This window comes from Sebastes umbrosus, chromosome 4 (assembly GCF_015220745.1).
Source record: "Sebastes umbrosus isolate fSebUmb1 chromosome 4, fSebUmb1.pri, whole genome shotgun sequence".
Lineage (NCBI taxonomy): Eukaryota > Metazoa > Chordata > Actinopteri > Perciformes > Sebastidae > Sebastes > Sebastes umbrosus.
In genome coordinates this window covers 14,391,724-14,415,396 of record NC_051272.1, presented here as the reverse complement: position 1 = coordinate 14,415,396, position 23,673 = coordinate 14,391,724, and the positions used below count along the sequence as shown (strand labels likewise).

Below are 23,673 nucleotides of genomic sequence, written 5' to 3'. Positions count from 1 at the left end.
CATTTGATTTGTTGGGATCTGGTCACCCTAACTGGGGACACCCTGTGCAGTGACTATGGTCCCTCATGCTTCCCCTGAACAGGACTTTGCCCCTGTGTCATGTTACAGGACTGTACATCCATTATTTTTATCCCGTGTGCATTTGAAGCTGCACTGTGGAACTGTACAGAATATTAGCTGTAGTGGTAATAATCCCTGCCAGGCAAATAACAAAGCAAAGCCCAGGTGTCTATAGGTCAGTGGTGGAAGAACTAGATAATTTACTTAAGTAAAGCAATCCCAAAATGTAGAACTACTCCACTGCAAGTAAAAGTACAAAAGTTCTAACAACAAAATGCACTTAAGGTATCATCAGTAAAAGTTTTCATTATGCAGAACGCCCCCCTGTGAGAGTTATTGGATGATTATGCCTATTGATGCATTAACATGTAAACAGTACTTTTGTATTACAAACACTTTTAATATTGTAGTTGGTTGAAGGGTATCTAATTATGTAATTATGTAAAGTAATGTAAATTCAATAAAAATATTGTTTAAAAAAAAAATTCTGACTAAACATTTCATTGTATAATTTAATTATTAATATTGTTAGTCTGTCTGTATGTGTATATATGTTTATATGTAAAATTCAATAAAAATATTGTTTAAAAAAAAATTCTGACTAAACATTTCATTGTATAATTTAATTATTAATATTGATAGTCTGTCTGTATGTGTATATATGTTTATATGTAAAATTCAATAAAAATATTGTTTAAAAAAAAAATTCTGACTAAACATTTCATTGTATAATTTAATTATTAATATTGTTAGTCTGTCTGTATGTGTATATATGTTTATATGTAAAATTCAATAAAAATATTGTTTAAAAAAAAATAATAATAATAATAATAAAAATAATACATTTGTAAACATACCATTTTGTTCAATACTTAAGAAGATAATGGCAACGTAAATACATAAGCCCAGTCATACTGTTAATATAATATGGTTGCTGTTTGTTTGGTGTCATCTGTTTTCCGAGTGGGTATTTTTGTCGTAGTATCTGGCAACCCTGGAGAGTTTCCAGCCGGTGGTTCTTTGCGTCGCGTCGCTCAGCTGAAGCTCCGCAGAAGGTCTCTCTGTCTCTGTGTAGCCGGTTAGCATCATGGCGAACGTTGTGGATACGAAGCTATACGACATCCTCGGAGTTTCACCCTCTGCCTCTGAGAACGAACTCAAAAAGGTAGGCAAATTATCATCTCAAACATTAAAGGAAATATGTTTAGAAAGAATATAATAATAATAACAGAAGAAGAGAGGTCACCAGTGAAATTTGGCCTAAAAAAACAAGCTAATCGACGTTGAAGCTAGCTGAAGGATTCTTGGCAGTTTGTTAGCTGCAAGGTCTATAGAAGGAGGATGCGTCACGCGTCATTAACGCGTCCAGTCTCCGTGGTGGTATTGCACATGCGCAGTAAAATCTGACCGCAGCTTGAGTTACACTGCGCATGCGTAGTACACCCCACCGCAAGACCGGTGTCCTATCCTCCTTCCATAGGCCTTGTGTTAGCCTAGCCTGTAAGCTAAGCTAAGATAACTAGTCAGTTAACGCTACTTTCACGGCGTTTTTTGGAAGACAATTAAAGTTACTCACTGGTGACATATTGGCAATGATTATTTTTACTTTTATACAAATAAAAAAGGATGGAGTTGGAGTTAGCCTGCCCGTAATAAACCAAGAAATACACTGGTGACCACGAGTAGTGATAGCCAGCTAGCCGGCTATTGACGTTAGATGAGACATTCCAGCAAATAGTCTCCACCAAGTCGCGCAGTAATCAGAATCGTGTTTATTGCCAGGTGTAAGAGGTATACACTAGGTATTTGCTTTGGTTTTGTTGGTGCAAATAAGCACCACAATAACAAAAGAATAGATGAAAATGTTAGAATAAAATAAGAATTAAACAAATTGAAATTTTACAAATGTACAATAAACAATATAAGGTTTAAATATGATATAAACAGATGGTGCAAATATTGCAGGACTAAAACAGCTCACCTAGATAATAAAGAAACCTGCTAGTGTGTTCACAGCGTTAGTGTAACATCTGGTAACTGAAATGTATCTTCAGTTAACGTTTATAGATAAACATGTGTGGTGTCACTAAGATAATGTTAATATATCAACCGTCCCTGTAGCTATAGCTATTGTACACTTACATTAGGGTGGTTAGTAAATACTGAATGTACGTCTATATGTACCCCAAACTACAAACATAAGGCTGTAAGAGGTTGTTTATAATTAACCAAACCTATGGCCCTTGATAAACATTGAGACATTTTATCATATGTTTGTGGCCGCTTGTATATTCGTCTTATATTCTGACTTAATTTTTTTTTTTTATTATTTCAAAATGACAGTATACATAGAAACAGCAGTAAACATTAAAAACATTTACATACAAAAGAAGCATAACGAAAACATAAACAAAGAGCTGTGCCAAACATAAAAGGACAACAGAAATGAAACAAAACCAACATAAAAAAAAAAAAAAAACCCACAATAAAAATAAATAAATAATAAAAAAAGACCACGCAAGAGTATGACAATAATTTCACTTAAAGACTTTAAAGATATTGCATACATTCAATTTTTTCATTGCTTTTTTGATTTGTGAGGAAGAAATTGTTGACAGATATAATTCCATATCTTTCATAAATACAAAGAAATTAGGCTTTTTTGGGTAAATTTACACCTGTGAATGTGGAACTTCGCGAGAATTGAAATTAAATTAATAAGAAAAAATGCATTACTGTCTTTGTCACTGTAATCATAGCAACCAAATATAATATTTCTATTGTACAGTGCAAAATCTGAGAAAATGTTTACTAGTATAAAATTGACATCTTTCCACAATTCACATGTAAATTTTCAGGACCAGAATAAATGAGAGCAAGTTTCAGGATGTTCTGTGACGTAACGTTAAGACAATCGCTTGTCATCCCAGCTGTTTTTCCTACCAAAAATCAACATACTGGGTGGTGGCGACAAGCGACAGTGATTCACGTTGAAAACGTTTTTTATGTCAAAATTAAGTGCTTTTAGATTTATGTTAGCCAGATACAGGACCCCCAGGACTCTCACCAGCAGACTGAGGAACAGTTTTTTCCCCCAGGCCATCAGACTTTTAAATAGATAATTCATACGACACCATCTCACACAAAAAGTACCTCAATCATATATCTTATACTGTATATACTGTATATGTTCCTAATGTATATGTTCTTAATATGCCTTGTACAAAGTATTTCTTATGTATGTACATTCATACTTCCTAATATGTATATGTTCTTAATATGCCTTGTACAAAGTATTTTCTTTTATAATGGTAATATAACCTATTATTTTTAATGGAGCTTCCCAGCAAAAAGTATTTCACACGATTGTACTTGTATAACCGGCGTGACAATAAACATCTTGAATCTTGAATCTTAATGGATCCTGGATTTGCCAGAAGACCATGGCAGTTATTTAACGTCTGGTACAAGCAGGTAAACTCAAAGATGTAAATTTCCAGGATGTAGTTTTGTTGACTTCTTTTTCCACGCTTGAGTATTTAGTGTCTAAGATGTCAAAGGTAAGCGATGCTTTTGCCAGTGTGTCCCTGATGTGTTTGCAAGCAGGCCCATAAGTCAAGACCTTGGCTAGTAAGGACAGTTAATGCACTTAGTGATTTGCTAGCAAAGCTATTTGACACAGTCTGAACCTGAGCTCAGGATATAAACACAGCTTTGTTCACTTTGATTTTTTTGGTTTATTACAGGCCTACCGTAAATTGGCTAAAGAGTACCATCCTGACAAGAACCCTGATGCCGGAGACAAGGTATGATGCACCAAAAGCATGGTAACAGCAGCAAAAACTATAGTCAGCAACAGCTCAATTATTCAACAATTGGGACCAGGAAATTATGTCAATTTAGTTTTATAATGATCACACAGCCCATCTCTTTGAGTATTAAGAGGAAAGGTACAGATCAGAGCACAGGATATGAAACGGCTTTTCCCTGGCGAAATGTGCATCATTGTTTGATTTGTACTGCACTATGACTGAATTCCCCAGATTCTGCAAGAACGTGACACAAGAGACTGAACTGTCTTTCTTGAATTTATTTTTACTTTTTAAAGAGGTGCTCATCAAAAACAAAACTACTTGGCCCTTTTTGCTGTGATGTACTGATCTGTTTGTCTCCCACACAGTGTCAAGCTGTCTGATTGTTCCTTTTTCATTTTCCAGTTTAAAGAGATCAGTTTTGCATATGAGGTACTGACGAACCCAGAAAAGAAGGAGCTTTATGATCGCTATGGAGAACAGGGGCTACGGGAGGGAGGAGGCGGAGGGCCTGGCATGGACGATATCTTCTCTCACATTTTTGGTGGAGGACTGTTTGGGTTCGCTAGAGGGGGCAGAGGACGCAATGGAGGCAGGAGGAGAGGAGATGATATGGTACACCCTCTGAAGTAAGTGTGTTACATAAATACATGCTTCGTCCATAAACTATGCACTATGCATCGTTCAACATACTTTTGTGTGAATAAACGGTAGTATGTATCTTTTCGGACACACTGAGCAGTAATTTACGTCGTCAGCCTCTTTGCTGTTTGGAGACTTGTAACCATGGTAACCCGTGCCAACCTCATGTGACCAAAACAACAAAGTCTGAATTAATTTAAAATATATTACGCCTGGCAAAGTGAAGCGTTATTGAAGTTACAGAGCTGTCCGTCAACGTCTGTTATGAACGTTGTCATCACTACTGCATTGCATTGTGGGATAGTTATGCCGCTGTAGTGTCCAGCTAAGCATACTGCAGTATTTCACGGGAAATAGTATGCAATTCGTGTACTTTTGGTTTCATACTAAGGTTTCGGATATACTATAAAATCTCACACTGTTTTAGCGTAATAAATATGTTAGTGTGGAATTTCGGACGCAACCACAGATTGGGTGTTTCAATGGGTGGTTCAAATATTATGTATTGTTGCATACATCTTATCTCTTTTGTCACACAGAGTTTCTCTTGAAGACCTCTACAATGGCAAAACCACCAAACTGCAGCTCAGTAAGAATGTGCTGTGTGCTGCCTGTAATGGGTGAGTTTGCTTTGAATATTTCATTTTATTCATTTAAAAGATCTATAGTTTCAAAGCCCTGACAGAAGATAGTATGTAATTGCAGTAATTGTGTTGGTTAGAGAGTCCTGATAACAAGGCTGACGCTTTACTGTTTGCCTTTTAGTCAGGGGGGTAAAGCAGGAGCAGTGCAGAAGTGTGTGGCATGCAGAGGACGAGGTATGAGAATCATGATTAGACAGCTGGCCCCAGGGATGGTCCAACAGATGCAGTCAGTCTGCACAGACTGCAATGGAGAAGGTAATATGTCCATAAACACCCACACACCGACTATACTTTTAAAAGACACAGCTATTGTACAGTAACGAGCACAACGGCACTCTAAAATTGTCCAATCTCTTTATGTGTGCTTGTGCAGGTGAGGTGATAAACGAGAAGGACCGTTGCAGAAAATGTGAGGGTCATAAGGTGTGTAAGGAGACCAAGCTTCTGGAGGTGCATGTGGACAAAGGCATGAGACACGGACAGAAGATCACATTCTCTGGGGAAGCTGACCAAGCACCAGGCGTTGAACCGGGAGATATAGTCCTGGTGCTGCAAGAGAAAGAACATGAGGTAAAAAACAACTTGCCTCTGATATTGATTTAGCTGTATTTATTTTATTATTCATGGCTAAGAAGTTCTTTATTATTTAGAGGATGTTTCTACATTGATTTGTTGTACATGTTACAATGCCATGTAAGCAACAAATTTGGGATTTCAATCTAAATCAGGAATTCCGCCGTGATGGCAGTGACCTTCACATTGTTCAACGTATCGGCCTGGTTGAGGCCCTGTGTGGCTTCCAGATGACTGTCGCACACCTTGATGGACGTCAGTTGCTTGTCAAATATCCACCTGGCAAAGTCATCGAGCCAGGTAAACATATCTTCTTACCAAATTAATTGATTTTATCTCTCCCATGGTATTCCTGCTTTTTTTGTTCTGGTGGACATTCTGATGTGTAAAAGATGATTGCTATTACATTAAATGCTTACTGCATCTATTTAGTTTATTGCAGCTAGTTTTGCGCTCTCTACCAGAAATTTTTACTGCTAACAAGCAATATTATGATTCATAAAAAAATTATAATTTCCTGGTAAATACTAAAGGCATCTGTAATACAATGGAAACCGCTTATAGTGATCATGTCTCTCTGGGTCAAACTGATCACTATAAGCGGATGATTATTTTAACCAAATCTTTGTTAATGTGCATCATTTCTCATGCAGATTACTACCTAATTAACATTTGTATATTTACTACATAAAAACAAAGTAATGAAACGGACCGCTACGCTATTTAATGGCCCGCTGCCAATTCTTCTGCCTTTTCCTCAACGAGGAAGAGATATTGCCGTTTTCGGCTCTGCAGCGCGAGCATGCATGCAGATGAACGGCGCCCTTTGCCGGGGCTCCTCGTTCTAGTATCAAGTATGAAGTAAAAAACTAAAATTCATATTATGTACATATTTAAAGCATAGTTTTGCCTGACAATTCTGTTCTGCTTATGTCACATGTATAGAGTACATAACGTGTATACCTATTGCGCCTGCATGTCTTTACACCCTCTTGTTGGTGTGTGTTTGTGTGGCAGGTTCTATTCGAATGGTGAAGGGAGAGGGAATGCCTCAGTACAGAAACCCATTTGAGAAGGGAGACCTTTACGTCAAGTTTGACGTCCAGTTCCCCGAAAACAACTGGATTAGCCCCGAAAAACTGAATGTGAGTCGCAATCGTTAAACATCCTGATTTGCACAATTTTAACTCTATTAAGCTTGAATGATTGTGGTGTCATGATGTATGTATTTTGATTCAATTCTAATCTTGCAGGAACTTGAGTGCTTGCTGCCTGCTCGTGCTGAGAATCCTGTTATTGCAGCAGACGCAGAGGAAGTTGACCTGACAGAATTTGACAAGAGTCAAGGGTCAGGAGGTGGAGCCAGGAGAGAGGCCTACAATGATAGTTCTGATGAGGAAGGGGGCCATCATGGCCCAGGGGTGCAGTGCGCACACCAATAGAAAGACTCATACATAAAGACATGCACACACATAAACATCCCTTGAGTCCCATTGCTAATACCATTCAAGACTTGACACACATACATGCAGATTTCTCTCCTTTCATGATTCCCATGAAAAAGAGATATACACAAATACATGTACACATATATCCACCCTCCTCAGTTCCATGGTGCCCATAAGTCAGATATATGCTGGACGTGTGATGACTATTTTGTGTTTATGGACAGTAGTGCTCATCAAAGCCTCCAGCAAGAAGGTTCACTGAATGAACTTGACTTGGACCGCCCTGTTTTCATCCTCGGCTTTACCTTTCACTGTGGGAAACACCAGTCTAGTGTATAAAATGCAAATATTGTTGACTATCTTGTATAAGGTGTAGTTTAGTCTATCACACACAAGCGCATGCTGCTTTCTTGCTGAAGATCTTGCACATATAGATCCAGGATCCGGACAGGACACTAAAATCTGACACCACTGTCACTGCTATCAAAGTGCCCTGCCATCATAAGAGCTGACCTGATTTACAGCCCTAAAAAGTGTTGTCCTCTGCACTGCCTGCCGAGAACTGCACGTTTAATCCACCTCATCCTCTAAGGTGAGCCGTCATATTTTGAAAATGGGACTGCTTCTGTTAAGTCCCCAGCTGTCACATCGCTAAAATATTAAAGCCCTGAGTAAAACACCTCTCAGCCAGGCACCATGTTTTTTTAGTTTGGAATTTAAACTTGTTTGTCTTTGTTGGTTTGAATGTTAAGTGTGTTCGCGACCACAGAACTTGAACATAAGTTGCGTACTCTTCATTTGATTTTGAGGATACACTTTGTGTACTTTGTATGTACAGTATGTGTGTAATGCAGTGGCTCAGTGTGTGTGAGCTGCTGTGGAATGTTCTGGCTTATTAGAGTGATCGGTATTCCTGCTTTGTGTTGGACTGCAGTGTGAGTGGACACTATATAGGGTCAATTTCAGAGGAAAAAACTGAATGTTTATTTGCTGAGAAATCTCTCCCATGTAGACATTTCCCCTCTCACACACCAGGACCGAGAGATCCTCCTCTCTTGCAGGAAAACCATTGGGCCCGCACCAAACCTCTGTATTATACATATCTCTGCATCGTAGAGTTGTTAGCCAAACTTACATCCTTTGACATGTTACAATATTCCCATCCCCATTGACCTGTAAATAAATACAGCCCCAGTCCACAGGTGCATTCAAAGTCTACAGCAGTGTCCTTCGTCTAGCCACATTATTTCTTACACAAGTGAGTAATGGCCGACCGTGCCAATATAAATGTTATGTTCTCATGAAGGAGAGTTGATGGAAACACCTCTGTAGACTGTTAACATGCACCTCTGCGACTCATTGTGTATGTAATTTAGGCCACAGGGGGATAATGTGTACACAAGTAAAGGGGGTCATTGATAAATGACATTACTGTTGATGCTTATGTTTGTCAAGATGATAATTAACTGTATAATAAACAGTCACTTCAAATTTGAGATCTGTCTTATTTCATATGCACAATGCTTTTTACAATGTGTGCTTATATGACCATAAACTGGAAGCACATCAGAATATTATCAGATAAACAATGTTAATAGATTTAAAATCAGAAAATACATTTGTTGGACAGTGTTGATGACAATTATGAACTAAAAATACCTTTTTTTTTAACTAGACATGAGTTTAAGCAGCTGTAGTTTCTCAGTCTGCTCCATCATCGGTTTCTTTGCTGTGGAGAGCTACTGGACCCAGGAGTTCCTTAAACCCTGCAGTATTCCTAGAGGATAAAAAAAGGAAAAGGGGGTGGTGGTAAACTTTACTTTGGTGTTTCCCGTTTCATTTAAAGGGGTGTCCCTTACCTGTCTCGTTTGGACTGCATGACATAGGAGCGCTCTCTTCTCAGCTGATCCAGTCGCTCTCTGACAACTGTCTTCTGCTGGTTCTTGTCTTCCTAAAACACAATAGTAATGTTGATAATACAAAACTACAAAAGTATCAGCTGATTAGACTGTTGTCAGGCTATTAAATAGGCGTTATCAGTCGCTATAAGCCCCATAGATGTAAGTCAATAGGGGCCTACTACACCCACAAGTAGGTTTTTCGTTTATTCATATGGTAGACCGCCGAAAAAAGGTATAAAAGAACACGACAGCGACTTCTAGCGACCATAGTAATTATGACAGAAGCGGCTGTCAGGCACTGTAGTATATACCGTGTGAAACTCCATAAGACGATGGATGGGACACAAAACACAGCGTTTTCACCCAGGAGACTGGAGCTCACATCCTGTGTGAAACCAACAATGTGTATTTGTTTTCGTAGTTATTTTAAACCCAAAACAGAGTGTTTTTCCTAAACTGTTTTTTTTTGTTTTTTTTACTTAAACCTAAAGAAGTTGTAATTTTTGTTGCCTAAACCTAAAGAAGTTGTAGTTTTGTTGCCTAAACCTAAAGAAGTTGTTGTATAGTTGCCTTAACCTAAATAAGTTGTAGTTTTGTTGCCTAAACCTAAAGAAGTTGTATAGTTGCCTAAACCTAAAGAAGTTGTAGTTTGGTTGCCTAAACCTAAAGAAGTTGTAGTTTTGTTGCCTTAACCTATAGAAGTTGTACTTTTGTTGCCTAAACCTAAAGAAGTTGTAGTTTTGTTGCCTTAACCTATAGAAGTTGTAGTTTTGTTGCCTAAACCTAAAGGAGTTGTACTTTTGTTGCCTAAACCTAAAGAAGTTGTAGTTTTGTTGCCTTAACCTATAGAAGTTGTAGTTGTGTTGCCTAAACCTAAAGAAGTTGTAGTTTTGTTGCCTAAACCTAAAGAAGTTATAGTTTTTTTGCCTAAATCTAAAGATGCCTTTTTGTTTGCGTTGAAAACGTGACGTTTCATTCAGTTTTACAATGTGTTAGAACATGTTGCTTTTAAGTTTCACTTTCACAATGTAGTAGGCGTAGTAGGCCCCTAATGACCGACATCTATGGTGCTTATAGCGACTGATAAGGCCTAATTAATGGCCTGATAATAGTCGAATCGGGTGAAAATATGCAGACTGATTCCCTCAATATACAGTATGTTACCTGTGGTAGATCTTGTGTGAGGTGCCTCAGCCTGTCTGTGTGTCTCAGGCCAAGCAGGTCTTCCTCTGCCTTTCTGTTCTGGATGATCGACAGACGCTCCTGAACCTAAAAGACAAACAGCGTCAGAGCGACATGTCACTTCTGCCTCTCACAAACAATGATCTGAATAGTCTTTCAGAGCCCTTCTCCACCTCCGGCGTCTAGAGGGTGAAATCCCCACTCTGCTTCTACACCTTTCTCTCACCCTCAGCAGTTGTCTCTCTCTATCTCTCTGCTGCCTCTGTTCCACCTTTCTTTGCATGTCCACCAGGTTGCGCATTGTCCTTTCTCTCTCCATTGCTGAGACTGGTTCTCTCGCTCGCTCTCTCCCCATCAGAGTGGATTCCCTCATTGCCTCCCTCTCTGCAGGGCCACAGTCATCCTTTACAACAAGATACAGTAGATAAATAATAAGTGAACAATGTGGAAATGTTCAGCACAAATCATGGGCACTGATTGCACAAAAGATGTAACAGTAGACTTACTGTGGCTTGTGAATTATATTTCTGGTCCTCGGCATGAGCGGGTACAGGCCCTCTCAGGTCCCACAGCTCCGACTCTGTTGCAATGGGACACGTTTCCACCTCGAGCACTTCTCGGTCCACATTAACGGTCTCATTTATCAGTTCAGAGCAGAGGTCACCTGCCTGCTGCTTAATGTCAGGAGGGTCAACCAAGAGATGTGGTTGTGCAGCCTGCAGGGTCTCTGCAACCAAAGCATGTGTTTGCAGGTCCGATTCAGATCCTCCCTTCTCTGGTTGATCAGCTCTCTCCTCTAACGTCAACTAATGATAATATAAAAAGGGAAAAAAATCAGATGCATGACATGATAATACAATGTTTTACGGTCTGCTTTACACATGTAGAGTACCTGTCCTACTGTGCTGCACGGCTGTTCTGCAGACTGTGCGTCAGGATGGCCTGTGGAATCAGAGGGGAACAGAGTGGGTTTCATCTCTTCTCTGTCACTCTCCCCAGAAGTCTCCTCTTCACACTGTGTGTGTTCAGCTGTGTCACTTGGCTGTAAGTCCTGGCTCCGTCCTGCAGCCCCTGCCTCATAGTCGGTGTCGTCCTCTGGTGGTTTGCTCCAAGCAAGTGCGATCAGCGAGCCCTGTTTCTCATAACTCTGGGGGCTCTTTGTTGCACTGCCCACTTCTTCTTCTTCTTCCTGGGCTCCTCTGTCTGCGGCGAGACTCTGATGAGTATTACTTGTTGCATCGGATACACACAAGATCTCCAAGTAGGGCAGGTCCTCCATGACTGCTCCACAACCTGGGGGGAAAGCAACATGTTGTAATTGCGATGTGTAAATGTACGGTCATCTACTGTATGTCTGCCTGTGTTTGCAGTACCTGTACAGACATCCTGTTGGTCAGTCCATTCTGCAGCTTGCACCACATTTAGCTCTCTGCCCCCCCTTCTGATTGAATCCACCGTCAGAGCTTCAGCCGGCCCACCACTGCTGTTTTGAGCATTGACCGGTCCACTGCAGCAGGACTGAGCTGTGATTTGCTCATTGCTGCTATTTTCGGTTAAGTTTGGATAAGGAGCGAGTATAGAGCCTGACGTAAGAGGGGCATCTGAGATCAGTTGGAGTAGGTTGGTGTAGCGCTGTGCTTGAAGTTCAGATGCGTAGTCATCTCGCAGAGCTTGGACACACTGTGCACTCTAACAGACACACATCACATACTTACTTGAGCCGGTTTGTATTTCTCCAAAACAGTTATAATCTTAGATCACACAAGACTCACCTTGTCCATCAGTGCTGGCAGTAAAGCAGAAGCTCGGACCTCCTGGAGCTCCATCAGATGGGTCAAGAGGAGCAGGGAACAATCCTCCAGCTGGTGTTGGTACCTCATTGCCGGTTTACTGCTTATGTGGGGCTGGGGATGAAAGTTTGGTTGATTTAAGGGGGTCTGAGTGTCATTCTGCGTCTGCAGGCCCGCATGGATTTGTCTCAGCCTTTTTATGCAGCCATTTCTTAAAGCAGCTTGCTGATGATCATCTGCAGAGGAAACAGGAAACAAGAAAGATGCGATATAGAAATGATGGGGAATACAAAAGAAAAGCAATTCTGTCAAGCATGCAGCAGAAAAAGTGTTAAAATATTGATATACCCTCCATTGGAGGCACTGTGCAACCTGGCTCTTGCAAATCCTCTATGGAGACTCCGTGTGCCAACTTTACCAGGTGCTTCCTCTCCTGCTCCTGAGTCAGCACCAGCATCTGCAGCACTGCCTGCTGTAACAGGGCCAAAGTTTCTGTTCTGATGCTGATAAAACTACTGTACTGTTTTCCTGTTAGCACAATAATATAAGAATCATTTTATGACATGATGTGCTGCATATATCTCAGAATGAATGCCCCTTAAGCATATTTACAATACCTGCAGTGGTGATACGGAGATAAAGTCTCTCTTCGGCTCTTCCTCTTCACCATGAAGCCACAGTGCCGCCTGCTCTGCTCTGCAGGGACTCTTAACATGTGGCCTGAACAGATACATGCGGGACAGACAGCATACAGCTGAAATCCGCGTGCGCAAAGGGCATAAAGCAAGACCTGATGATAGTGAGTACATTTTCATTTTCAGTGTTGAACTGTTGTTTTCACTGTTGGCATTGGCTCACCATGTCTCCCAGGACTGCTGAGCTGCCAGAAGAGCGCTATAGGACATTTTTTCTCTCTGAGCTCTGAGAGTTGCCAAACTGATGTATAGACACAACAGCCTCAGGCTCTCCCTGTCCAGCCTAGAAGGGAAAAGATTAATGAATCAACTCCTTCCGGACCTGGTTAGAGCCATAAATATATGTCTATGTCTATCTTGAATTTAAAAACAATTCCATGCAGTAGTGTTAACTTGCTTTGGGTACAAGGTGAGAAAGATCATACAGTAATTAAAAAAGATTATCATAAGAGTATCATTATTATTAGTATTATTATAAGAGTATTCTAAAAGCCAAAGTCTTGGTCTCGTCACATTAATTACATGGTTTCAAAGATGGGAAGCAAATGAGCTCAGGAAGCTCCAGGTTGCACTGAATAGGGCTGCATGGCTGGTTCTGGGTTGTTCACTTAGATCCAGCGTGAATTGTATGCATGAGGGCCTCTCCTGACTTACAGTTGAGAATAGGTCATCATTCAATACACTTGTAATGTTCAAGTCAGTCATTAATAGCAATTACTGTTTTTTTGTTGAATCAATTTGTTTATGGTAATACTGTGCATGACCAGAACACTAGAGCGTCCAGAGATGGTCAGCTTGTACTGCCTCGTCATAGATCTAATGCATTGCTACGATCTTTTATTTATGGATCATTTTCTCTCTGGAATAATTTGCCTCAGAGTCTCTGCTGCATTGTTAGTAAATCAGCATTCAAAAAGAAACTCAAATTTTTATCTAAGACTGTAATTCGTTTGCTGCGGTGGTGTTTGTATGTTTGTTTTGTTTGGTATGCTCAGGTGTACTATTTGTAAGTTTTACCTGTAACTAGTTATTTCTAAGGTTTTTATTCTTGTATTTGTAATTTGTATGATATTTTTTAAACCTCTTTTACACGACAAACCCGGTACTTTACTTTATAATATTTTTGTTGATAATTGTTTTTATATTGAGTGTACATACTTGACCTTGGATTATTTTTTGTTATCTTATTTACATTGTTATTGGTCTTATTTGTTATTATCTAAGTTTTACTACTCCATTTGGAGTCAAAATTATACAATTTAGTTGTTTTTTATTACCTATCCATAGAGACCAAGATCATGCATATAGACCTGGTAGTTGTGGAGCTATCCTTGATTTATTTTGGGTATGTCTGTCTAGGTAAACCGCACCTTCCAGCACCCTAGGGCTTAAGAGGTTAATGTGTTGTATGCGCTTAATGTGGGTTCCAAGAAGATTAGCTTGTTGCTATGGCACCAACTAATTGGGATCCTTAATAAAATAAAATAAATTGTGGATACATGTGGGATTGACACCTCACCAGATATTATTTTGATTTTCTTGATGTGTAGACTTACTCCCAACAGGTTCATATTTGTGTGATCTGCACCTGATGTGTTTCATAAGTATTCACCTCTCGCCCAGGACTCTTAGCGTGTCCCTTTCTTGTTGGCGTAACGTGTTTAACTCATACAGGAGCGAAACGGCAGACCACGACTGTTCTCTGGACTCAGGATGGCTTCTCAGAGAGGCCCTGCAGGAAAAATGGTTTGTTTGATTAAGAAACGATCTGTGTTTTTATACATAAATGAAGGTGAGTTTCCTTGTTGAAATCATACAAGAAATTACTTTAATAATAATTCTTAACAGCACACGGTATTTTTAGTTCTTTAGTTTAGTTAGTTTTGAAACCAAGACATATTTCTGTATTGTAGTTTGGTTGTTGTCTTCTTTTCAGTTAAAGACATTTCAGTATATTTAGTTTTAATTTCATTTTAAATGTATAATAATAACCTTGTTATTGTGTATATCCTGAACGCTCCTGGCAGCTTGGCCAAACGAAGCATGTCACCTGACTCCAAAGCCTCTTCTGCGAGTTCCGCCAGCCCCTCCTCTTCCTTATGTTGTTGCCATGGCAGCAGGGTTTCCCAGATACCCAGAGCTGTGGTATCACCCCAAAAAAAAAAAGAGGAAGAAAAAAAAAAATGGAATATGAAGCATCTGATCCAGGCACTATGATGCTGAGTAAGTTATACTTAGATTTAAGAGATTGTTCTCTGTGTTAAATTGCAACAATAGTTCAGAGAAACTTTTCCTTACTGTAGTGCTCTTGGAGCATTTCTGTATAAAGCAAGTGGGTCACCACATCATACTTGACTTCCAGCAGGAGGAGGATGTCCGACAGGGAGACACAGCCCCAGGCCTGACCTCTGACCCCTAGGCTTTGGCCCTGCCAGGGAGAGGGCAGTATACTTTGCACACCATCTGACGCCAATCTCAGAAGATAAACACAAACACACATCATTAACATAATTATAGTAAACAAGCACTTCAATGTATAATGGGTGGCTTGTAACATTAAATAAAGCTGTTAATTGTTTCTAGTGGTTAAAAAAAATTAAATCCTTTAATCAAAGTAAAAGGATCGATACTGCAATGTGTTTTTTTTTCATTCATTCAACCTCAGAGTAAAATTAAAACAGAATAAATACACAAGGGACCCCTTTGAAAATGGCCATGCCAGTTTTTCCTCGCCAAAATTTAGTGCAAGTTTGGAGCGTTATTTAACCTCCTTCGTGACAAGCTAGTATGACAGTATAAAAATAAAAAAAAGTAAAAATATATATTATAAATAGAAAATATGTATGACCTGTAAAAACAGTAAGATATTGCACATTTGCTGAGTTATATTGGCTCTATATATAGTACAAGTAATAAATAAATACGGCAATAAATATGTACAAGGGAATAAACTAAGGTGCAGTTGGAATGTAAAAATGTAGAAACATCAGTGCAGTGTAAAATATATACATAAGTAGCCGTAACTGTAAGTACTGTAGAGTCAAAGTATCAAGTACTGTATTATAAAAAGGAAAAATTAAAGTTCCTTTACTTTACAGTTGTATTTGGGTAACATGTCAGCTGCTCACCTGGCCCAGAACTGCCTGGCTGCCTTCTTGAGCCTCTTCCCACCTCTCACATTCCCATACAGCTCTTTTTCTTCCACCACTTTTTTAAAATAATTTGGGTCTGTGCTTTGCTGGAGGCACTTCAGCACATGAGGATCGATGATAACTGGTTTGTCCATCACATAGAGAGTGTTGAGATTTCCAACATTCAGCAGCTGGAAGTCCCAGTAGAGCTGCAGATAACAATATCGACTCTTAGTAGTGATGACAAAATTATATTTTGGTTTCTCAAATGAAATTCAGAGAAAAGAATCATTGACTACCGTTTCCTTCTTTTCCTTCTCCCTTTCCATTTCTAGGAGAACATCCAACACATTTTCACCAACACAGCACCAACTATCGTCACCTCCTGCCATCTGAAACAGACGCAGATACAGAGGAGTAAACCCATAATGAAGATTTGATCAAACGATAGATGATTTGTTTCTCACATTTTTACCTTCTTCATGGCCACATGTGCTTCATCTGTGTTGGAGGGAACATGAAACACTTTATGGTATAGGAAGCTCACGTCTTCAGAGGACAGCTCTGCTCCGACAAACATCCCCAGGGATTGGTACAGACCGGCGATACAGTCCTGAAGGAAGATACACAAACAACACATTAGTTTTAGTTTACACATACACATGGAAAAACAAATATACAAAACATCTTACCTGCTCCATGTTTTCCCCACTGTGGACTGATCAATTATACAGGCTGTTACTATGGTTACAGCAGTCCTTTGGACAACAGCTGGATCAGGTTACCAAGCAACAAAAGTGACAGTGTATCTGTCAGAGGGAGAAATGTGATACATGACCATGTGACACATTACACTTGTATGAAAAGTGTTCAGTGACATTGAACCAGTAGTGAAAGTTGGTGGCTCCTCAGTGTGTAAATTGTCTCATGTTATATCTCATCATGAATCTTATAAAACCCCCAACTGGTAAAATCATGGTAACACTTTATTTACGGGTCTGTAATTTCCTGCTGATTTCCTAGGAAGTTTTCTGTAAAGAACCATGTAATTATAAAGAAAATATAAAAATTGTAATTAGGATTTACAGTAGTTTGTTGAGTTCATAAGCAGTTATTATCCGAGAGGAATTTAACTGAAAGAAGTGCAACATTAATTCCCAAGTAAATATTCATCACATATGCTGAATTGTTAAGTTATTTCTCACATTTGAAACATTTCGGTAACTCTCCCTTTTACAGTCCCCTAATTACCAAGTATTTACCCGGTAAATACATGGCACATAGTAGTACATTAGTGGGTAATTACCTGTAGTTGCCACTGGTAAATAAGTAGATAAATACAAAGAAACTTCAGATGAAATACTTAGAAAACATTTCAATTGAACACTTTGTCTATTGTAATTGGAACCAAATTACATATTAAACTTGTTAAACTTTCGAGGAAATTATTAGGAAAAATTACAGACCTGTAAAATAAAATGTTACAAAGATCATTCTGAGGTTTAGATGACAGAAAATGAAATACCAGAAATATTAGTGAAGCCTTTGTTTATTTGTACAATAGAGAGCGAAAAAAAGAGTACCTGAGATTATGTGATGCACAGTGCTGAAATTAACCTGTACAGTAAACAAATGCTCTTTTAGTAGCAAATAATACTGTTAAATAATAATAATAATAATCTAAAGACTGTGGACAATATCATCATACATGTCTAAAACAAAACAGGCAGGGACAATATCAATCAACAAGTGAAATGAAAACGACAAAAACCTTGTGTAGTATAAATATTCAGTGCTACATATAATAAAATAACGTTAATAAAAACACTTAAATGCAGTATTTCACTTCCGTCAATACGTTAAATCCACAGGTCATGGAGGTTTTTCCATTTCAAACTTCGTTATACAGTAACAGAAGGCTTATGCAGTCCTTGAGTGGATTGAAGATTATTAGAGGTGGCAGTGCATGTGTGTGCGTACACTTGAAAGTGAGCAGTCCACAGAGTTACTGGGGGTTTCCATGAATGATCTTGGGGCACTTCTCTGCCAGTATGCAGTAGTTGTTGTGTAGAACTAGACCAGCAGGACACTGGCAGCCGGGGACACAGGGCTTGAAGCAGTGGCTCTCTATCACACCCAGTGGTACGTCAACGTTAAAGCAGGTTACGGGACACGGGGGTCCGCACTCGTCAAACACAAAGCCTCTCTCCACTGGACAGCCAACAGCTGTGGAAGACAGTGACAGCGAGAGAACAATGAGAGACTGAGAACACTGAGACCACTATGGCTTCAAGGGTGACCAGTGGGAATTAGCAGGTGTCAACAATAAGATCACTTTTTCAGAAGAGAAAAAACTGTCTTTTCATTTTCATTTGAGGCTTTTGCATGGTATATTATGGTCAATATGCAAAGCAGTTCAGTAGAATTCTCACTTATCACTTTCTTATTGTTTCATAATCAGTGTTTAAAGCCCCTCAAAAATTTGGTTTTAAATCTTGATTCATTTTTCATCTACAGCCATCAGTCTGCACCTCTATCAACTATCACCAACTCCCACACTGAAACTCTAAATGCATAGATTACCAGGTTTCCTTCTTGGGATATTAAGCACTTTACACCCTTTACTTTTGCAATTCGTGCAGTCTGAGTCACAAAAACAACTTCACATGTTGATCTTGTCATGTCGTCACTCAATCATTCTGGTTTGTTATCTTCCACCCGCGTGGGCGCACATCTCACGATGACTATCCGACTATTCAATAGGGAGTACTGAATGAGTGAACGAGGGAGTGATTTTGGACACAGCCAGGTTACTGTAGTCTGTCTCATCAGGACTGTGTGGGGGAGGTTTGATCAGATTTGATTGACAGTGGTTTGGCAACATAACCCCTACCAAACAAAACTCCTAAACTGTTGCTAAATTCTGATTGGTGCACAGAGGTATGTGTTTATCACCTTTTTCCAACTGAGCCAAGCTTCATCAAATCAGTGAGAAAAACACAAATGTGACGCGTTCCATCAAAATCAGTCAGAAGTCGTGGCAGCGCGTTGTTGTACAAACATGAAAAAATTGATTTTGTAATGTTTTTTTATGTGTTTCTGAATAAATAAACTCTAAGCTTTAATACAATGTCAAAATGAATGTAAAATTAAAATGATAAGTTTAGTTTTGAAGCTCTTAAACGTAACTCTAGACACCTCTTAATAAGATGAATTCACGTGAGGAAAACATCACTCGACTTTTAAATTAAATTTCCGTTAGAGCTGATGACAACTGGACCGACTTCATTTCGAGAGAGATGAGGAAACGGACAGTGGGTGCTCCGAGTCTGACTCAGACGGCCCGGCTAACGTTATCACTGATTATTTCCCGCATGTAGTACCCCATTGCTCATAGTAAGAGGCTGATTAAGACAGTGTGTTATCAGGACCTTTAAGTGTGTGTTTTACTCACCACACAGCGATGAGCTCCTCCACTGCAGGATGACTCCGGCCACTCTGCACTGACTGGCATAGGCCTCCAGAGTGTCACACAGACACTCATCAGTGTTTGCCCCGCAGGCACACAGGTCGTATACGCAGGCTCCGTACCACGGTTCAGGAGGCACCACGCGATGGCAAGGTTTAAAGACAGCAGACTTCAGGACCTTACAGCGAGCGTTAGCCCCCTTCTTGGCCTGGTAGCCTGCGTCTTTACAGGGGTCGACATCTTCACCGGGGCGACAGGATAAGAGGGAACGGCTACCATTTGTGACCTAAAATGACAACAGTTCTTTGATTTATGTGCAGTTAAAAGTCTCACTTTATGTATTTTATTCTGCTTCTCCATTTCTTCTGTGTTTATTTTACCCTCCAGCTGTTGCCAAAGTCGGACTCTGACAGGCTGAGTCGTCCGCTGGGCATTCGGAGGTCATCCTGGTAGTAGTTGTTGAAGTTTCCACAGAGGCCACAGGTGTGGCCCTTATAGGAGCCTGGCACGCTCACTTCTAGATGTGAACGCCCACTCCACAGCACCTAAAGGTGAACCAGTGGGTGTATAAGTGTGTGACAGAATTGCTCCAACTGTTTCCAATCACATGTTATTCACAAAGACAATGAGAGATTAAAAGCTTGTACCTTGAGCCCGATGTTAGTGTTGAGTAAAATGGTGTTGGTTTGTCGTTCTACGTAGATGTACGGTTCTTTGAGGAACGGCAAAGTCACAACCTCATCATCCACCTGAAGAGTACAAAAATGGCTGATTGGATGCATAACACAAACATGACTGTACAAAAATCATTTGCAGTATTTGTAAACACAAACCTTCACAACCCAGTCCTGGAGGAGCTGCACTGTGACGTCTCCGATAAACACAGTCACCTCTTTGGTCCAGGACACTCCTTTACGCCCTCGATCATCGTTAGTGGCATGAATACTGTGAAAACAAACAAGAGTCATTGAGCAGGGCATAACAAGTCATCAGTATCAACATTTTATTTTAAAAAATCTGCTTTGTGCTTGTGACATCAACTTTTTCTCACATCACAGCGTAGAAATTTCTCATGTGAATTAACCAAATTTGTTCAAACTTTGGCAGAAAATTTAGTTTTTATGCAAAACACCATCACTCTTTTTATTCTTTCTATTCTTTCATTAAGTAGCTGAACTTTAATGGAACAGTGTGTAGGATCTAGCGGTATCTAGCGGTGAGGTTGCAGATTACAACTTCTCCCGTGTGGCAAGCGTGTAGGATTGATGAGATGGCCGACACAAAAACGCGAATTAACCTCTCTAGAGCCAGTTGTTGTAAGAGTAGAGTGCTTAGAGTGTGTGTGTACGTGGGAAGTGAGTGGTGAAGCAAGAGAGAGAGAGAGAGTGGCGATGGGAGTGAGTAACTTTATCGACTCCGTCCCAAGCACAAAAAATTAACAGTGTTTGGTTTGTCCGTTCGGGGCTACTGTTGAAACATGGCGGTGCAACATGGAGGACTCTTCGGAGAAGACCCGCTCCGTTGTGGATATAAACGGCTCATTCTAAGGTAACAAAAACACGATTCTTATTTTCAGGTGATTATACACTAAAGAAAACATACTTATTAATATTATATTCCATTTCTGCCAATAGATCCCCTGATTGGTCCTTTAAAACAAAGCAACATCTACTTCCAACCCCTCATCACAGGGTATGGCCTTAATTTGAACCTGAGTTGTGAGCAGTTCAACCAAAGAGGGATTTTCCTTCTAAGATTGTTTCACTTGAATGATTTCTACATGGCAAACAAATAGAAAAGTAGTAAACATGTCTACTACCATACAGTACTAGAAGCTCGCTACTCACCTAAAGTCTCCACCCTCACAGTCCTGTGCCAGGATGTACGTGCACGCTCCCTGGAAGTGCAGCATGCGGCCATCGAAGGTGCGATAATGAGGATCGCCGAAGGCAATGCAGGTGGCTGGACGAGGAAGGCAATGAGGACAACACAGACCTGGGATAATAGCTGGCATCTCATCCTGCAAACACACACACACACACACACACACACACACACTGAGGAGCCAGCCAACACTGATGAGAAATGTCAGATATATAATGACTCTCTACAGACTGAAGGTTCAGAACAGTGAGGCATCATGGGATCATTTCCGAGTATGATGAAACACTGAGAAGAGTGTGTGTGTTTTGTTATACTGACTGTAGCGCAGGTGAGGGGAGGGCAGCGTTCACTGTGACAGTGTACGTCTCCAGACACACACGTACAGCTGGTGCACTCATCCACCTCCCACTGTTCGTTAGAGTGATACACTACTCCCTGGTGCAAACACGACGTACCCGAGTCTACAACAGACACACAGAGACACATTAAACTTGTGAGGCAGAACACTAAAGTTGTGGACGCTCCCTGTATTGGCTGGCTGTGATACCTTGGCATTCATAGCAGCATTTCCCTGGAATCTTCACTGGTGTCTGGTCATCCAGACAAACTGCAGGTAAACACTCTTCAATGCTGCACTCAATGTAGCCCAACTAAGGATGAAACAGACACAACAAATTACTTTAGAAATAGATGGTCTGAATAGATACAAGACCTATCAATAATCTTGGGTCCAGTGGTGGAAAGTAATTCAGTACATGTACTGTACTTAAATACAATTTTGAGGTACTTTACTTGAGTATTTCCATTTTATGCTGTTTTACTTCGACCATTTCAGAGATAAATTTGCACTTTTTACTCCACAACTGATTAATCTGACAGATATAGTTACTAGTTACTTTTCAGATTAAGATTTTACATATAAAACATGTGATCAGTTTATAAAACATGATGTCTTATTATAAATTTAAGTACCCAATTGTATATAAAATACATCAGTTATAATGATCTAATAATATAACATTGACAGAGGCCATTCTGCATAAAGAGGACTTATAATTCCGATACTTTGAGTATATTTTGTTGCTAATACTTCTACTCTTTTACTTTACTAATTTTGAATGGAGGACTTTTACTTGTAATGGAGTATTTTATTGTGTTGTATTGCTACTTTAACTTAAGTAAATGGTTGAATTTTAATTGAATACTTCGTCCACTACTGCTCAGGTCTAGATTAGGAAATGTAATCCCTATAATAGTCTAATATTAGGCATAATTTAGATTCTGACCTGTCCACTTACAGTAAGTGACAAACATTGTGCAATCATTATTTCTGCAGCATATGCACATCACCAGAATCAAGTCCTTCCTATTCGCAGACCTTGATTTTATGACTGTTTTTAGACATTTGCATCGTCCGACTCTTCTGTTTGCGATACGCTGACAACCAAAGAGCTTGAACGCTGCTTGAGATCCTACGGCCAGACCCATCTGTTACTGTCTTCTAATTAAATCACTCCTAAAAACTTTTTTCTCAAAGGCCTTTTACTTTTTTTTTAATTGTCATCTAGCTTTTTACATTTTTTTTATAACGTTTACCTGTGGTAATATTTGCTCTGTCATATTATGTTGTATTCGAACATCGTTGAAAAGTGGTGTGTAAATGTTATTATCATTAGTTTGTAAGTAATTCTGTAAGACTCACGTTACAGGTACATGTGACGCAGTCGTCATCGCTGTCTGTCCAGCTGCTGCCGTTGGCCACACGTCTGTTCTGGCCCTCAATCACACAATCTGTATGAAACACAGGAGAACAAGCACAATAATGGATGTTTTAATGCCATTAAAACTTACTTGAAATTTAAAAAAGGCACAGCGAACAGACAAACGGGAGGAAAGATGGAGTTATCTCACCTTGACACACAGGGCAGCACGAGTCCGGGGAACTGAACTGTTCATTACGAGGACACGTGAGTGGGAGGCAGAACTGGTGTAAGCAGGTCCATGTCAGGTCCTAAATCACAGATTCAGTATCACTGTACTGCACAGAATCACATGGTATGTTCACTGTAGTTTGATCAGAACCAACAACTTAGATCTCAAGGTGACGAGATGTCAAACTAAAACTCACTTCACTCTTAGACTTCCTATCAGATTTAAGCCAATGAAATGTCAAAAATCTGTTCTACTGTGAAAATGTGACTGTTATACATGTTTCTATTACAGGCTATAACAAGCGGTGTCAGTGTCATTCTCTTCCTTAGCTGCAGACTGAGTGACAGATCACTTAATGCACCTCATTCCTGACATACTGTATTCATAACAGAGCATAAGAAAAGTGTCGGCGCTGCGGTACCTTGCACTGGCAGGTAAAACAAGGGTCATCTGTCGCCAAGACCTCGTTGCCAATCAGTGCAGAGGTGCAGTTACTGAGAGGCTCTAAAC

The 23,673-nt window shown here is 39.8% G+C and overlaps 4 protein-coding genes across 12 annotated transcripts in view; 1 reads left to right on the top strand and 3 right to left on the bottom strand.

Moving 5' to 3' along the window:
- Window positions 1-1,056: 1,056 nt before the first annotated feature.
- Window positions 1,057-8,670, top strand: dnaja2b (DnaJ heat shock protein family (Hsp40) member A2b). The gene is made up of 9 exons (XM_037767472.1): window positions 1,057-1,225; window positions 3,807-3,866; window positions 4,278-4,501; window positions 5,054-5,134; window positions 5,280-5,413; window positions 5,532-5,728; window positions 5,887-6,031; window positions 6,749-6,876; window positions 6,985-8,670. Exons 1-9 carry the CDS (start codon window positions 1,148-1,150, stop codon window positions 7,171-7,173), a joined length of 1,236 nt encoding a protein of 411 aa, XP_037623400.1. The 5' UTR covers window positions 1,057-1,147; the 3' UTR covers window positions 7,174-8,670.
- On the bottom strand, window positions 8,084-14,476 carry LOC119486923. The gene is made up of 12 exons (XM_037767471.1): window positions 14,360-14,476; window positions 12,911-13,030; window positions 12,670-12,772; window positions 12,401-12,524; window positions 12,035-12,288; window positions 11,636-11,951; window positions 11,155-11,555; window positions 10,769-11,068; window positions 10,489-10,665; window positions 10,245-10,349; window positions 9,039-9,130; window positions 8,084-8,956 (listed from the first exon to the last, which is right to left on the bottom strand). The coding sequence occupies exons 2-12, from the start codon at window positions 12,955-12,957 to the stop codon at window positions 8,881-8,883; spliced, it is 1,995 nt and encodes a 664-aa protein (XP_037623399.1). The 5' UTR covers window positions 12,958-13,030; window positions 14,360-14,476; the 3' UTR covers window positions 8,084-8,880.
- A 125-nt stretch (window positions 14,477-14,601) lies between these two features.
- On the bottom strand, window positions 14,602-16,873 carry LOC119486864. The gene is made up of 6 exons (XM_037767341.1): window positions 16,571-16,873; window positions 16,354-16,491; window positions 16,178-16,270; window positions 15,876-16,087; window positions 15,046-15,221; window positions 14,602-14,887 (listed from the first exon to the last, which is right to left on the bottom strand). Exons 1-6 carry the CDS (start codon window positions 16,577-16,579, stop codon window positions 14,721-14,723), a joined length of 795 nt encoding a protein of 264 aa, XP_037623269.1. The 5' UTR covers window positions 16,580-16,873; the 3' UTR covers window positions 14,602-14,720.
- A 536-nt stretch (window positions 16,874-17,409) lies between these two features.
- LOC119486862 (kielin cysteine rich BMP regulator) overlaps window positions 17,410-23,673 on the bottom strand; it is a 40,989-nt gene continuing 34,725 nt past the window's right edge. For all 9 annotated transcript variants that reach the window (XM_037767333.1, XM_037767334.1, XM_037767332.1 and 6 more), the window contains 11 exons: window positions 23,585-23,667; window positions 23,143-23,242; window positions 22,934-23,022; window positions 21,779-21,881; window positions 21,550-21,692; window positions 21,195-21,367; window positions 20,181-20,292; window positions 19,995-20,096; window positions 19,728-19,892; window positions 19,333-19,633; window positions 17,410-18,104 (listed from right to left, as the gene is read on the bottom strand). In XM_037767333.1, the coding sequence (XP_037623261.1) occupies window positions 17,884-18,104; window positions 19,333-19,633; window positions 19,728-19,892; window positions 19,995-20,096; window positions 20,181-20,292; window positions 21,195-21,367; window positions 21,550-21,692; window positions 21,779-21,881; window positions 22,934-23,022; window positions 23,143-23,242; window positions 23,585-23,667 (1,592 nt within the window). In that variant the 3' untranslated portion in view covers window positions 17,410-17,883. The remainder of the gene's footprint in view (window positions 18,105-19,332; window positions 19,634-19,727; window positions 19,893-19,994; window positions 20,097-20,180; window positions 20,293-21,194; window positions 21,368-21,549; window positions 21,693-21,778; window positions 21,882-22,933; window positions 23,023-23,142; window positions 23,243-23,584; window positions 23,668-23,673) is intronic.